The sequence below is a fragment of the Salmo salar genome, chromosome ssa12 (genome assembly GCF_905237065.1).
Source record: "Salmo salar chromosome ssa12, Ssal_v3.1, whole genome shotgun sequence".
Taxonomy (NCBI): domain Eukaryota; kingdom Metazoa; phylum Chordata; class Actinopteri; order Salmoniformes; family Salmonidae; genus Salmo; species Salmo salar.
This window is the reverse complement of record NC_059453.1, coordinates 70,934,636-70,949,834: the sequence shown is the minus strand read 5'-3', so window position 1 is coordinate 70,949,834 and position 15,199 is coordinate 70,934,636. Positions and strand designations below refer to the sequence as shown.

Here is a 15,199-nt window from a genome sequence, read left to right as displayed (position 1 = left end):
TTTGCTGTGTCTGTCAGCGTAGTGTCCAGAGCATGGAGGCGCTACCAGGAGACAGGCCAGTACATCAGGAGACGTGGAGGAGGCCGTAGGAGGGCAACAACCCAGCAGCAGGACCGCTACCGCTGCCTTTGTGCAAGGAGGAGCAGGATGAGCACTGCCAGAGCCCTGCAAAATGACCTCCAGCAGGCCACAAATGTGCATGTGTCTGCTCAAACGGTCAGAAACAGACTCCATGAAGGTGGTATGAGGGCCCGACTTCCACAGGTGGGAGTAGTGCTTACAGCCCAACACCGTGCAGGACGTTTGGAATTTGCCAGAGAACACCAAGATTGGCAAATTCGCCACTGGCGCCCTGTGCTCTTCACAGATGAAAGCAGGTTCAAACTGAGCACATGTGACAGACGTGACAGTCTGGAGACGCCGTGGAGAACGTTCTGCTGCCTGCAACATCCTCCAGCATGACCGGTTTGGCGGTGGTTCAGTCATGGTGTGGGGTGGCATTTCTTTGGGGGGCCTCCATGTGCTCGCCAGAGGTAGCCTGACTGCCATTAGGTACCGAGATGAGATCCTCAGACCCCTTGTGAGACCATATGCTGGTGCGGTTGGCCCTGGGTTCCTCCTAATGCAAGACAATGCTAGACCTCATGTGGCTGGAGTGTGTCAGCAGTTCCTGCAAGAGGAAGGCATTGATGCTATGGACTGGCCCGCCCGTTCCCCAGACCTGAATCCAATTGAGCACATCTGGGACATCATGTCTCGCTCCATCCACCAACGCCACGTTGCACCACAGACTGTCCAGGACTTGGCGGATGCTTTAGTCCAAGTCTGGGAGGAGATCCCTCAGGAGAACGTCCGCCACATCATCAGGAGCATGCCCAGGCGTTGTAGGGAGGTCATACAGGCACGTGGAGGCCACACACACTACTGAGCCTCATTTTGACTTGTTTTAAAAGACATTACATCAAAGTTGGATCCGCCTGTAGTGTGGTTTTCCACTTTAATTTTGAGTGTGACTCCAAATCCAGACCGCCAAGGGTTGATAAATTGGATTTCCATTGATTATTTGTGTGATTTTGTTGTCAGCACATTCAACTATGTAAAGAAAAAAGTATTTAATAAGATTTCATTCATTCAGATCTAGGATGTGTTATTTTAGTGTTCCCTTTATTTGTTTGAGCAGTGTATTAAAATGGCATACAAAGAACATACAAAAAAAACAAATGGATAGCATACGATCATAGATTCATTTTAGACTACACAAGCTTAAACAATTACAATGGCAAAGTCACAATAATCACAAGAATGGCTTCAGATCAAAGTCTACATTGAGTCCGAAGGGAGCAAGGTTCTTTAGGTTAAAGATCCAGGCAGCCTCTCGTTTTAACAATAAATTGTCGAGGTCACCCCCTCTCCTAGGGAGGGTGACATGTTCGATGCCAATATAACGCAGAGACGAAATCGAGTGGTTTGCTTCCAAAATGTGGGCCGCAACTGGGTAAGTCAAGTTTTTGCACCCAATGGTGCTACGATGCTCTGAGATACGTACTTTTAATTCACGCTTTGTTTTACCCACATAATTTTTACCACAAGGACAAGTTATAAGATAAATAACTGCCTTAGTGGTGCACGTGATAACACCTTTGATTGGGATCAATTTCCCTGTTTGAGGATGTTTGAAGGATCTACATTTATAAGTGCCATTGCATTGAGCACAGCCATTGAACTTGTAATTTCCATCCAGTAGGGGCGCAAATAGACGTTCAGGAATATCTTGGGGTGGTAAATCAGAGTGTACCAATAGGTCTCTGAGATTTCTGCCCCGCGAGAATACGACCAAGGGAAGGTGTGAAAACACATTACCGAGACTATCATTGGATTTTAGAATGTGCCAATGTTTGTGAACGATTCCCTTAATTTGTTCAGAGCGCTTTGAATAGCGGGTAGTTAGAACGCAAGAATGCGTCTTTTTGCGAGACTGACCTTGAAAAAAGGTCATGTCTCGTTTTATTTTGAATTTTCTCAATGGCAATATTAATCTGATCATTTTTGTACCCCCTCTCCTTGAACTTTCTGTGCGTCTCAGCCATATTTCTGTCAAAATCTGATTGTTTTTTGCAAATTCTTTTGATTTGACAGAATTGGCTGTAGGGCAGACTATTTTTCAAGGGAAGTGGGTGACAACTGTCAGCCCTCAACAATCTGTTACGATCAGTAGGTTTCCTGTAAAGATCAGTGTATAGAACATTATTTTCACACAATATCAAAAGATCAAGAAAACTGATTTGACGTGTATCAGATTGCATAGTAAATCTCAGAACAGGAGTTAAGATAAGCATGGAATGCCTGGAGCTGTTCTGCATCACCCCTCCATAGAACAAAAATATCATCAATATACCGTTTCCAAATAATGATGTTAGGCAAGAAAACATTTTTGAGAGGATTGAAAATAGACTGTTTCTCCATGTAACCCACATACAAATTAGCATAGTTAGGAGCCATGGGGGATCCCATAGCAGTACCCTTCCTCTGAATAAAGAAATCATTTAGAAACATGAAATAGTTATGTGTGAGTACTATTTCAGCCAATGTTATAATGCAGGCACTGGAAGGTAGTTCATTAGGGTCACGTTGCAGAAGAATCCGGAAACTATCATCTGGAAAACCAAACGTTTTTTTTTTCCTTTCAGTGAAATACGGAACCGGTCCGTATTTTTATAAGATAAGTTTAATGCTAGCTAGCAACTTACCTTGGCTTCTTGCTGCCCTCATGTAACAGGTAGTCAGCCTGCCATGCAGGCTCCTCGTGGAGTGCAATGTGAGGCAGGTGGTTAGAGCGTTAGACTAGTAACTAGAAGGTTGCAAAAACGAATCCCCAAATCCCCCCTGAACAAGGCAGTTAACCCCCGTTCCTAGGCCGTCATTGAAAATAAGAATGTGTTCTTAATCTGACTTGCCTAGTTAAATAAAGGTGTAAAAAAAAAAAAGGAAAAAAAAAAAAATTAGGCAAATCGACGGCAAAAAATACCGATTACCGATTGTTATGAAAACTTGAAATCGGCCCTAATTAAAATTGGCCATTCCGATTAATCAGTCGACCTCTAGTCAAAATACATATATGTAAATGTGCTAAAAGTTCTATAAACCTGTTTTTCTTTGTCATTATGGGGTATTGTGTGTAGATTGATACATTTTTTTAAATCCATTTTAGAATAAGGCTGTAACGTAACAAAACGTGGAAAAAGTCAATGGGTCTGAATGCACTGTACATGACTTCTCTGTCGAGTGTGATAATGTGATTGGCTCCATTGATATTTGTGTTCATAGGTTGGAAATCAACCTTATAGTTGTCACTAGAGTCTTCAAGCACACCTGTATGAATAAGGCAACAGGTCCTGATGGCATCTCTGCTTTTCTTCTAAAAACATGTGCAGAGGAATTTACTACGGCTTGGTGCCCTATCTTTCAGAGGTCTGTAGAAGAGCTCGACCAATTAAATCGGAATGGCCGATTAATTTCAAGTTTTCATAACAATCGGTAATCGGTATTTTTGGCCACCGATTTGCCAATTTTTTACATTTTATAATATTTTTTAACTAGGCAAGTCAGTTAAGAACACATTCTTATTTTCAATGACGGCCTAGGAACGGTGGGTTAACTGCCTTGTTCAGGGGCAGAACGACAGATTTTTACCTTGTCAGCTTGGGGATTCAATCTTGCAACCTTACGGTTAACTAGTCCAATGCTCTTACCACCTGCATTACATTGCACTCCATGAGGAGCCTGCCTGTTACGCGAATGCAGTAAGAAGCCACGGTAAGTTGCTAGCTAGCATTAAACTTATCTTATAAAAAACAATCAATCATAATCACTAGTTAACTACACATGGTTGATGATATTACTAGTTTATTTAGCCTGTCCTGCTTTGCATATAATCGATGTGGTGCGCATTCGCGAAAAAGGACTGTCTTTGCATATTTAGCTAAAAGAAATCCAGGTTAACAGGCAATATTAACCAGGTGAAATTGTGTCAGTTCTCTTGCATTCGTTGCACGCAGAATCAGGGTATACACAATCTGTCTCGTTGCGAACTAATTTGCCAGAATTTTACGGAACTATGAAATAACATCGTAGGTTGTGCGATGTAACAGGAATATTTAGACTTATGGATGCCACCCGTTAGATAAAATACGGAACGGTTCCGTATGTCACTGAAAGAAATGTTTGAGATGATAGGTCACTAATATGGTCAAATCCGGAAACTAAGGTTTATTATATTATAGTTAAGTCTATGATTTGATAGAGCAGTCTGACTGAGCGGTGGTAGGCAGCAGCAGGCTCGTAATAGTCAAAGGTATATGGTTTAGAGAGAAATAGTCGACGCGTCATAATTCCTGTAATAACTTGCAGCTGAACTTGAAAGGGGTTCCTTCGTTATTTTACCGTTCATGTCTTCCATAGAGAATGTCTTGATCTACTTCAAATAGGGTCTGTGTTTTGTGCTTAAACTGCCTCGGCGTTTTGATACCCGTGTAAATCTCACTAGGTAACGTTTGTCAACATATTTTCATAAATCCACTCTACAATTTTTTTTTATCTTCGCTTATATTGATCAGAGTTATATCCTATGGATATCTACACAGTTATAAAATTGGCAAGGTGGTGTAAGCCTAAACCAAACAGACCTTATTTTAAGTTAATCTAAAAATATCCTATGGAATAAATGAAGGAACCGCTTTTCAGATTTTGCTAGAAGGTGTCATGGGAATTATGACTCGCACTTTGGTAGTCAATTCTTACCATGCCCATTATTAAAATAGGATTTCCTGCATATAGAAATTACAGTTTTTGTTTTCAGCATTCATCACAGGTAACTTAAACTATTTTTATTATTCAAACAGTTGAGAGCATTTGTCTCCTAAGCAGACTCTTCAGTATCGTTGTCACTTCAGAGCTGTGTATATACACACATATTTTTAAAAAAAAATCATAATAATAATAGGCAGATTAAAAAAAATTGGTAGCGGCTTTTTTGGTCCTCCAATAAATCGGTATCGGCGTTGAAAAATCATAATCGGTCGACCTCTATCTACACACACACACACACTCAAAAGTTTGGGGTCACTTCTAAATGTCCTCGTTTTTGAAAGAAAAGCAAATGTTTTGTCCATTCAAATTGATTCAAAAATATAGTGTAGACATTGTTAACGTTGTAAATGACTATTGTAGCTGGAAACAGATTTTTTATGGAATATCTACAGGCGTACAGAGGCCCATTATCAGCAACCATCACTCCTGTGTTCCAATGGTATGTTGTGTTAGCTAATCCAAGTTTATCATTTTAGAAAACCCTTTTGCAATTATGTTAGCACAGCTGAAAACTGTTGTTCTGATTAAAACTGGTCTTCTTTAGACTAGTTGAGTACCTGGAGCATCCGCATTTGTGGGTTCGATTTACAGGGTCAAAAATGGCCAGAAACAAAAGGACTTTCTATTCCATGTGAGAAATTGCCAAGAAACTGAAGATCTCGTACAACACTGTGTACTACTCCCTTCATAGAACAGCGCAAACTGGCTCTAAACAGAACGAGGAGTGGGAGATATTTTCTTTCAAAAACAAGGACATTTCTGTGACCCCAAACTTTTGAACGGTAGTGTATATTCTACCTCTTGGTGATGTCATTCAGAAACACACTATCAACTTTCACTGCTATAGAGACGACACACAGCTGTACATTTCGATGAAACATGGTGAAGCACCAAAATTACCTACCCTGGAAGTATGTGTTTCAGACATAAGGAAATGGATGGCGGCAACATTTTAAAACTCAGACAAAACAGAGATACTAGTTCTAGGTCTCAAGAAACAAACAGATCTGCTGTTTGATCTGACATTTCACCTTGATGGTTATAAAGTCGTCTCAAATAAAACTTTAGGAACTCGGCGTTACTCTAGACCCTGATCTCTTTTGACGAACATACATAAAAGTATGTGGACACCCCTTAAAATGTGTGGATTCAGCCATTTCAGCCACACTCATTGCTAACAGGTGTATAAAATTGAGCACACCGCCACGCAATCTCCATAGACAAACATTGACAGTAGAATGGCCTTACTGAAGAGCTCAGTGACTTTTAGCATGGCACCATCATAGGATACCACCTTTCCAACAAATCAGTTCATCAAATATCTGCCCTGCTAGAGCTGCCCGGTCAACTGTAGGTGCTGTTATTGTGAAGAAGAAATGTCTAGGAGCAACAACGTCGCAGCCGCAAAGTGGTAGGCCACACAAGCTCACATAACAGGACCACCAAGTGCTGAGGTGCATAGCATGTAAAAAATAGTCTGCAACCTAGAACAATCTCACTACCAAGTTCCTAACTGCCTCTGGAAGCAACGTCAGCACAAGCAAGAACTGTTCATCGGGAAAGTCATGAATATGGTTTTCCTTGGCCGAGCAACCGCACAAATGCCTAAGATCAGCATGCACAATGTCAAGCGTCGGCTGGAGTGGTGTAAAGTTCGCCGCCAATGGACTCTGGAGCAGTGGAAACATTCTCTGGAGTGTTGAATCACGCTTCACCATCTGCCAGTCCGACGGACGACGCCGGGTTTGGCGGATGCCAGGAGAAAGCTACCTGCCCGAATGCATAGTGCCAACAGTAAAAAGTTTGGTGGAGGAGGAATAATGGTCTGGGGCGGTTCTTCGTATTTCGAGCAAGGCCCCTTAGTTCCAGTGAAGGGACATCTTAACGCTACAGCATACAATGACATTCTAGATGATTTTGTGCTTCCAATTTTGTGGCAACAGTTTGGGGAAGGGCCTTTACTGTTTCAGCATGACAATGCCCCCATGCACAAAGTGAGGTCCATACAGAAATGGTTTGTCGAGATCAGTGTGGATGAACTTGACTGGCCTGCAGACACCTGACCTCAACCCCACCGAATACCCAGACTGTGAGCCAGGCCTAATAGCCCAACATCAGTGCCTGACCTCACTAATGCTTGTGGCTAAACGGAAGCAAGTCCCTTCCCAGAAGTGGAGGCTGTTAAAGCAGGCAAGGGGGGGGGGGGCAACTCCATCTCTGCCTCCTTGTGTTTCTTGTCTATTTACATTTTGTTCACAAGCTCGGTTGTTTTTCAACGTTAGTTTGAGTCTGCTGCTTCAACTAATAGTCAGATCTCAGACACACATGTGACATGACTCCAGTGACCCTGTTACCATGGTAACCTCTCTACCTTAAACATTTGTCTCTGATATTTTGATTAAAAGACTGGTCACAAAAAATGTAATTAAAATTTAACATACCACATTTCTTGTTTTAGGAACATTACAAAGCATGGGCATTAGATTTCTTTCATTAAAAAAAAAATCTATATATATTTTGACCAACTCCATATTAATGCCCATCATTTTGGAATGAGATGTTTGACGAGCAGGTGTCCACATACTTTTGTCATGTAGTGGAACAAGAACACATTTCAAGAGCAGCCCCCCCCCCCATCTTCCTAACACTGCGAAAATCTTAAACTTTTTGTCCAAAAATGCAGAAAAACAAATCCATGCTTTTGTCACATCTAGATTAGACTAATGCAATGCTCTACGGCTAAAGCACTGAGTAAACTTCAGTTAGTGCTAAATACGGCTGCCAGAATCTTGACTAGAAAAGAAACATTTTATCATCATTTACTCCAGGGCTAGCTTCTCTACACTGGCTTCTGTTAAGGCTAGGGCTGATTTCAAGGTTTTACTGCTAATCTTCAAAGCATTAGATGGACTTGCTCCTACCTAGCTCTGCGATTTGGTCCTGCTGTACATACCTACACGTACGCTACGGTCTCAAGACGCAGGCCTCCTTATTATCAATAGAAATTCTAAGCAAACAGCTGGAGGCAGGGCTTTCTCCTATAGAGCTCAAATTTTATGGAATGGTCTTTACTGAAGACTCATCTCTTCAGTAGTTTATTTTATTGAGTGTAATCTGGCCCAGGGGTGCAAAGATGAATGGCCATCCCTGTCTCTGCCTGGCCGGCTCTCCTCTGGGATTCTCTGCCTCATACCCTATTATTGGGGCGGAGTCACTGGCTTACTAGCGCTCTTCCATGCCATCCCTAGGAGGCTTTTTCGCTAAACTCGACTTGAGTGGGTTGAGTTACTGTCGTGATATTCCTGTCTGTTTTTTCACCCCCTCGGGCTTGTGTAGTGAAGGATCTCTTCGTGGGCTATACTCAGCCTTGTTTCAGGGTAGTAAGCTGATCTCTAGTGATGTGGGGGCTGTACTTTGGCAAACTGGGTGGGGTTATATCCTGCCTGGTTTGCCCTGTCTGGGGGTATAGTCGGACAGGGCCAGTGTCCCCCGACCTCCCGTCTCAGCCTCCCGTATCTATGCTGCAATAGTCTATGTGCCGGGGGGCTAAGGTCAGTCTGTCCCATCTGGTGAAATTCTCCTGTCTTATGTGGTGTCCTGTTTGAACTTAAGTGTGTGTGTATAGTTTTTTCTCTTTCTCCCCCCTCTCTCCTCAGCTATAAAAAGCCAACTGACATTTACTCCTGAGGTGCTGACCTGTTGCACCCCCTACAACCACTGATCAGAAAACCAGTTGTATCAGGTGTGACCCCCAGGGCCTAACATTAACTTTTTGGTCCACCAGCCAGTGAGGCAGGTTCAAGATTTTTTTTACTAGCGCATACACATATATATAGACATATATACACACACACACACACACACACACACACTATATACACTGCTAAAAAAATTATAAAGGGAACACTTAAACAACACATCCTAGATCTGAATGAAAGACAATCTTATTAAATACTTTTTTCTTTACATAGTTGAATGTGCTGACAACAAAATCACACAAAAATAATCAATGGAAATCCAATTTATCAACCCATGGAGGTCTGGATTTGGAGTCACACTCAAAATTAAAGTGGAAAACCACACTACAGGCTGATCCAACTTTGATGTAATGTCCTTAAAACAAGTCAAAATGAGACTCAGTAGTGTGTGTGGCCTCCACGTGCCTGTATGACCTCCCTACAACGCCTGGGCATGCTCCTGATGAGGTGGCGGATGGTCTCCTGAGGGATCTCCTCCCAGACCTGGACTAAAGCATCCGCCAAGTCCTGGACAGTCTGTGGTGCAACGTGGCGTTGGTGGATGGAGCGAGACATGATGTCCCAGATGTGCTCAATTGGATTCAGGTCTGGGGAACGGGCGGGCCAGTCCATAGCATCAATGCCTTCCTCTTGCAGGAACTGCTGACACACTCCAGCCACATGAGGTCTAGCATTGTCTTGCATTAGGAGGAACCCAGGGCCAACCGCACCAGCATATGGTCTCACAAGGGGTCTGAGGATCTCATCTCGGTACCTAATGGCAGTCAGGCTACCTCTGGCGAGCACATGGAGGGCTGTGCGGCCCCCTAAAGAAATGCCACCCCACACCATGACTGACCCACCGCCAAACCGGTCATGCTGGAGGATGTTGCAGGCAGCAGAACGTTCTCCACGGCGTCTCCAGACTCTGTCACGTCTGTCACGTGCTCAGTGTGAACCTGCTTTCATCTGTGAAGAGCACAGGGCGCCAGTGGCGAATTTGCCAATCTTGGTCTTCTCTGGCAAATGCCAAACGTCCTGCACGGTGTTGGGCTGTACGCACAACCCCCACCTGTGGACGTCGGTCCCTCATGGAGTCTGTTTCTGACCGTTTGAGCAGACACATGCACATTTGTGGCCTGCTGGAGGTCATTTTGCAGGGCTCTGGCAGTGCTCCTCCTGCTCCTCCTTGCACAAAGGCGGAGGTAGCGGTCCTGCTGCTGGGTTGTTGCCCTCCTACGGCCTCCTCCACGTCTCCTGATGTACTGGCCTGTCTCCTGGTAGCGCCTCCATGCTCTGGACACTACGCTGACAGACACAGCAAAGCTTCTTGCCACAGCTCGCATTGATGTGCCATCCTGGATGAGCTGCACTACCTGAGCCACTTGTGTGTGTCTCATGCTACCACTAGAGTGAAAGCACCGCCAGCATTCAAAAGTGACCAAAACATCAGCCAGGAAGCATAGGAACTGAGAAGTGGTCTGTGGTCCCCACCTGCAGAACCACTCCTTTATTGGGGGTGTCTTGCTAATTGCCTATAATTTCCACCTGTTGTCTATTCCATTTGCACAACAGCATGTGACATTTATTGTCAATCAGTGTTGCTTCCTAAGTGGACAGTTTGATTTCACAGAAGTGTGATTGACTTGGAGTTACATTGTGTTGTTTAAGTGTTCCCTTTATTTTTTTGAGCAGTATGTGTGTATATATATATACATATATAAATAAATAAATAAATAAATAAGCATCTGATGCCCATGCTTTGTAATGTTCCTGAAACAAGAACTGTGGTATGTTAAATTTAATTACATTTTTTGTGACCAGTCTTTTAATAATCAAAATATCAGAGACAAAATGTTTAAGGCAGAGAGGTTACCATGGTAACGGGGCCACTGGAGTCATGTCAGATCTGAGATCTGACTATTATTTGAAGCAGCAGACTCAAACTAACGTTGAAAAACAACCGAGCGTGTGAACAAAACAATGTAAATAGACAAGAAACACAAGGACAAAGTCTCACTTTGTAGACTTCAGTAAATTCAACCAAGTTATGCCTGCGCTCAGCATCTCCAAAAATCTACAGTATCAGCACTTCACTCAGTGCGCACAGCTCCCCTGCCAGGCAGTGGTGGGATATAGGATGAATACTTATTGTTCAACTAGCAGCTATGAAACAAAACAGCACAAATACTTTGAAAACAGCTACTGCAGCATTTTTCTAACTAACATAAGACAGCTGAACAATTTATCAAATGGGTACCCGGACTATTTACATTGACACCCCCTTTATTTTTTACACTGCTGCTACTCGCGGTTAATCATCTATGCATAGTCACTTTGCGCCTACCTTCAAGTACAAATTTCCACAACTAGCGGTTAGGGCGTTTGCCAGTACCCAAAAGCTTACTGGATCGAATCCCCGAGCTGACATGGTAAAAATCTGTTGTTCTGCCCGTGCAAGGCAGTTAACCCACTGTTCCCCAGGCGACAAAGACGTGGATGTCGATTAAGGCAGCCCCACACCTCTCTGATTCAGAAGGGTTGGGTTAAATGCGGAAGAAACATTTAGTTGTACAACTGACTAGGCATCCCCCTTTCCCTTACCTGTGCCACCACACATTGACTTGGTACCGGTACCCCCTGTATATAGCCTCGTTAATGTTATTTTATTGCTAAAAAATGTTTATTTTTTACTTTAGTAAATATTTTCTAAACTTTTTATTGAGCGGCATTGTTGGTTAAGGGCTTGTAACTAAGCATTTCATGGTCAGGTCGCACGTGACAAAAAAAGCATTTTATTAGATTATAATTTTTTTTTACTCATAAAGGTAATGCTCGCACTGTAGAGCCATGCAAATTGACCACCTGCCAACGTGTCTGGTGAAATAGACATTCTTACCCGCCAATACCTAAATCTACCCGCACTTGGCAGGTGTTAATTTTATGCCCTAGTGACCACCATTTGCCTCATGCAGTGTGACATCTCCTTCACACAGAGTTGATCAGGCTGTTGGTTGTGGCCTGCGGAATGTTGTCCCACTACTCTTCAATGGCTGTGCAAAGTTGCTGGATATTAGCATGAACTGGAACATGCTGTCGATCACATCGATCCAGAGGATCCCAAACTTGCTCAATGAGTGACATGTCTGGTGAGTATACAGACCATGGATGAACTGGGACATTTTCAGCTTCCAGGAATTGTGTACAGATTCTTGCGACACGGCCCGTGCACAATCATGCTTAAACATGAGGTGATGGCAGTGGATGAATGGCACTACAATGGGTCTCAGCATCTCAACATATTTACATTTTAGCAATTTAGCAGACGCTCTTATCCAGAGCGACTTACAGTAGTGAGTGAAAACATTTCACACTTTCTCCGTACCAGTCCGAGGGAATCGAACCCACAATCCTGGCATTGCAAGCGCCACTCTCTACCAACTGAGTCACAAGGGACCCCTCAATACGCTATCTCTGTGCATTCAAATTGATATCAATAAAATGCAATTGTGTTCATTGTCCGTAGCTTATGCCTGCCTATACCATAACCCCACTGCCACCATGGGGTACTCTGTTCACAACATTGACATCAGCAAACCGCTCGCCCACACAAAGCCATACACGCTGTCTGCCATCTTCCTGGTACAGTTGAAACTGTGATTCATCCCGTGAAGAGAATTTCATCGTGCCAGTGGCCATCAAAGGTGAAAATTTGCTCACTGAAGTCAGTTATGATGCCAAACTGCAGTCAGGTCAAGACCCTGGTGAGGATGATGAGCACACAGATAAACTTCCCTTAGTTTGTGCAGAAATGCTTTGTTTGTGCAAGCCCACAGTTTCATCAGCTGTCCAGGTGGCTGGTCTCAGACACAGGTATAGAAGCCCGATGTGGAGGTCCTGGGCTGGTAACACGTGGTCTGCGGTTGTGAGGCCGGGAGGACAAATTCTAAAACGAATGAGGCTTATGGTAGAGAAACTAAGATTCAATTCTCTGGCAACAGCTCTACTGGATATTCCTGCAGTCAGCATGCCAATTGCACGCTCTTTCAAAACTTGACACATTTGTGGCATTGTGTAGTGTGACAAAACTGTACATTTTAGAGTGGCCATTTATTGTCTCCAGCACAAGGTGCACATTAATAATGGGCATTCTGTTTGGACATAGACTGCCCATCCAAGACTTTTAAACGCCGAAAATCCCCTGAACCCTATTCAGAACGAGAGCTTGTAAGTACAGAGGGCAGTCTTCCAGTTAATACAAATAAAAAATTTGCAGTAATGTTAATTGGCAAGATATTAGGCAAGAACGAACAGAAAATAAGACTACACATTTCAGTTCATTTGAGTAGCCTGACTATTTAAAAAGAGTATTGCTTGAAGTGTCAGCATGGGGGTGAAGAGGGGTTTTACCTTTGTTTTTGTGAGTAGAGCTCCAAGGCCCCAGAATGTTCCCCCACCTATGGAGCTTCCGCCAACACGCTCAAATGTATCCTCTGATTCAACCTGTTTGGAAATAAATATTGTTTGTTGAATGAATTGGTACATAGGCCACATGTCACACCAGATCTAGATGTGTGTCAGGCAATGGTACCTTAATGATTGACACCCCTGAGCCGATGTTGATGAGCAGGTAAGGGAAGATGTCAGGGTGAGTGTTCTGGAAGCGGAACTCAGAGTCTGCATGCTTAACATAGACAAAAGCCTCGTGGGGGATGTTCCTCAGCACAAAGTTGCAGCCCTTAATCAGGCATGTCATTTCATCCTCCTTGTCCACCCTTGTCAAAACATGAAGCGCAGCTACATTATAATAAGCTCAACCTTATATTGGTCAAGCTGTCTTTAAAAATAAAGCCATTTTAGATTTTAAGAAAATACCTCAAAACATCATATTCCTTTTCTCACCTGAGCTTCAGTTTCTTCTCTATGAGATCTTTGAACTTATGAGCCCCTCCACCGGTGGCTTTGATGACTTTGGTGTCAGTGTTGACGAGGTGGTCTTTGATAAAGTCCAGGCAGGTTTCAATGTAGGCATTTTCAAACTTGATGAAGTGAAGGCGAGCCAAGATCTCCTCCTGCATTGAGATCTCATAGAGGGGGTCATTCTCAGTGTCCTGGTAAAGAGGGACACACAGATAAGGAACCAGTCCAACACTGTAGACCTGAGACCTCCAGGGCAACCTGAGTGGGCTCAGTAAGACTTGTAAGTCTACACATTCACTGTCCCAAGGTACACACCCTTTTGAAGCCCAACATCATGAATCAGTGGCCTATGTCTACCGCAAACCCCACACTCAAGCAATCCCATATTGGCTACTCTTTAATTAACACAAAGTTAGTTAGTTTACTTTTCTGTAGCTACATTCACACACACCTTTATCAGGTTGGCCCATTGGAGACCTAAGACTAAACAGTACAGTGTGCTGAGAGATAAGCACAACTATTCTGGCATGAATCCTCCAGGCTTAAACACTGTAATAACACTAATAACACTGCATAGCAGTGCACTTGGGCAGCAAATCACTTTAGCCCCTCAATTGAACACTGACATTTGATGTTATTGTTCCCGAGTAAATAGCTTAAATAGCACACTACACGTTGGACGCAAGCTCTTATTTAGCTATGTCCTCTGCTCCATTGGACCTAACGTTTGTTACTGACAGTGTTCCAAAGTTTATTGACACCACATACCTTTGCAGTATGGTCGAATGACCGTACTTTCGCTACTTTGTGTTGAACAGTGGAGTAATAGGCGAGTTTCGTCAGAGAGCCACCTGTGGGAGGAAAACAAGGTTTGTGCAGTCTCACGTGAGATAGATAATTCCATCAGTCAACTATTGACAACTCACCGGTCAAATTAGCTGGTTTAGTTAGCTAGTTAGCCACTTGAGAAGCCTGTAGCTATCTAGCCCATAAACAAACGCTAATTAGCCAGCTAACATTTATGTGGCAAGCCAGTGGCACGAAGGTAACTTCGCAGCTACCGGTAGCTAACTACGGTACTTAAATCAGCTAGTTTAGCTAGCCAGCCACACATCGTTGCTTGCTAGCCTCTCGTGTGCCTGCTGTGTTGTCAAAGTAACAAGACAAGTGAATATATTCAAGTAGCGATATAAATATTAACTTAGTGTATACCTATGTCTATTGCGAACCTCTTTGCATTTTCCAAATTCCTGAAGATCTCATTGGGTGGAAGAGTTATGCTTTTATCCATGCTGTGACTACTCCTGTCTACTCTCTCACTTTCCGCCGCCATCTTGTGTTGCGCAATGACGTTCAGGTACAAACAAATTATAATCCCTCAATGGAAAAATCTCTGGGGCGTTCAGGAGGACGCCACGTTTTGGAACGTTCAGACATGTAGAACAATGAATCACATTGGTTCTATTCATGGAATTTCTATCTGCAACGTTCGATAACGTTTGGCAACTGAACATGGCCCTGGATTTCTGTGATAATGTGGTAGGTAATCTCTGGTTTTCTGTGATATTTTCTGTAAACCTACATACATACACATAGGTGAACATTTGGTAAAGCACGAAGCTATTCGCCACACATTTGATGTGCAACTAAAATCAATATCATATCGTCATAAACCT

At 43.3% G+C, this 15,199-nt stretch overlaps 1 protein-coding gene across 2 annotated transcripts in view; it reads right to left on the bottom strand.

Annotated features, from left to right (window-relative positions):
- LOC106565907 (4'-phosphopantetheine phosphatase) overlaps positions 1 to 14,881 on the bottom strand; it is a 30,105-nt gene extending 15,224 nt beyond the window's left edge. For both annotated transcript variants that reach the window (XM_014133592.2, XM_014133593.2), the window contains exons 1-5: positions 14,736 to 14,881; positions 14,292 to 14,374; positions 13,506 to 13,714; positions 13,195 to 13,378; positions 13,014 to 13,106 (exon numbers count right to left, since the gene is read on the bottom strand). In XM_014133592.2, the coding sequence (XP_013989067.1) occupies positions 13,014 to 13,106; positions 13,195 to 13,378; positions 13,506 to 13,714; positions 14,292 to 14,374; positions 14,736 to 14,856 (690 nt within the window). In that variant the 5' untranslated portion in view covers positions 14,857 to 14,881. The remainder of the gene's footprint in view (positions 1 to 13,013; positions 13,107 to 13,194; positions 13,379 to 13,505; positions 13,715 to 14,291; positions 14,375 to 14,735) is intronic.
- Positions 14,882 to 15,199: the final 318 nt, after the last annotated feature.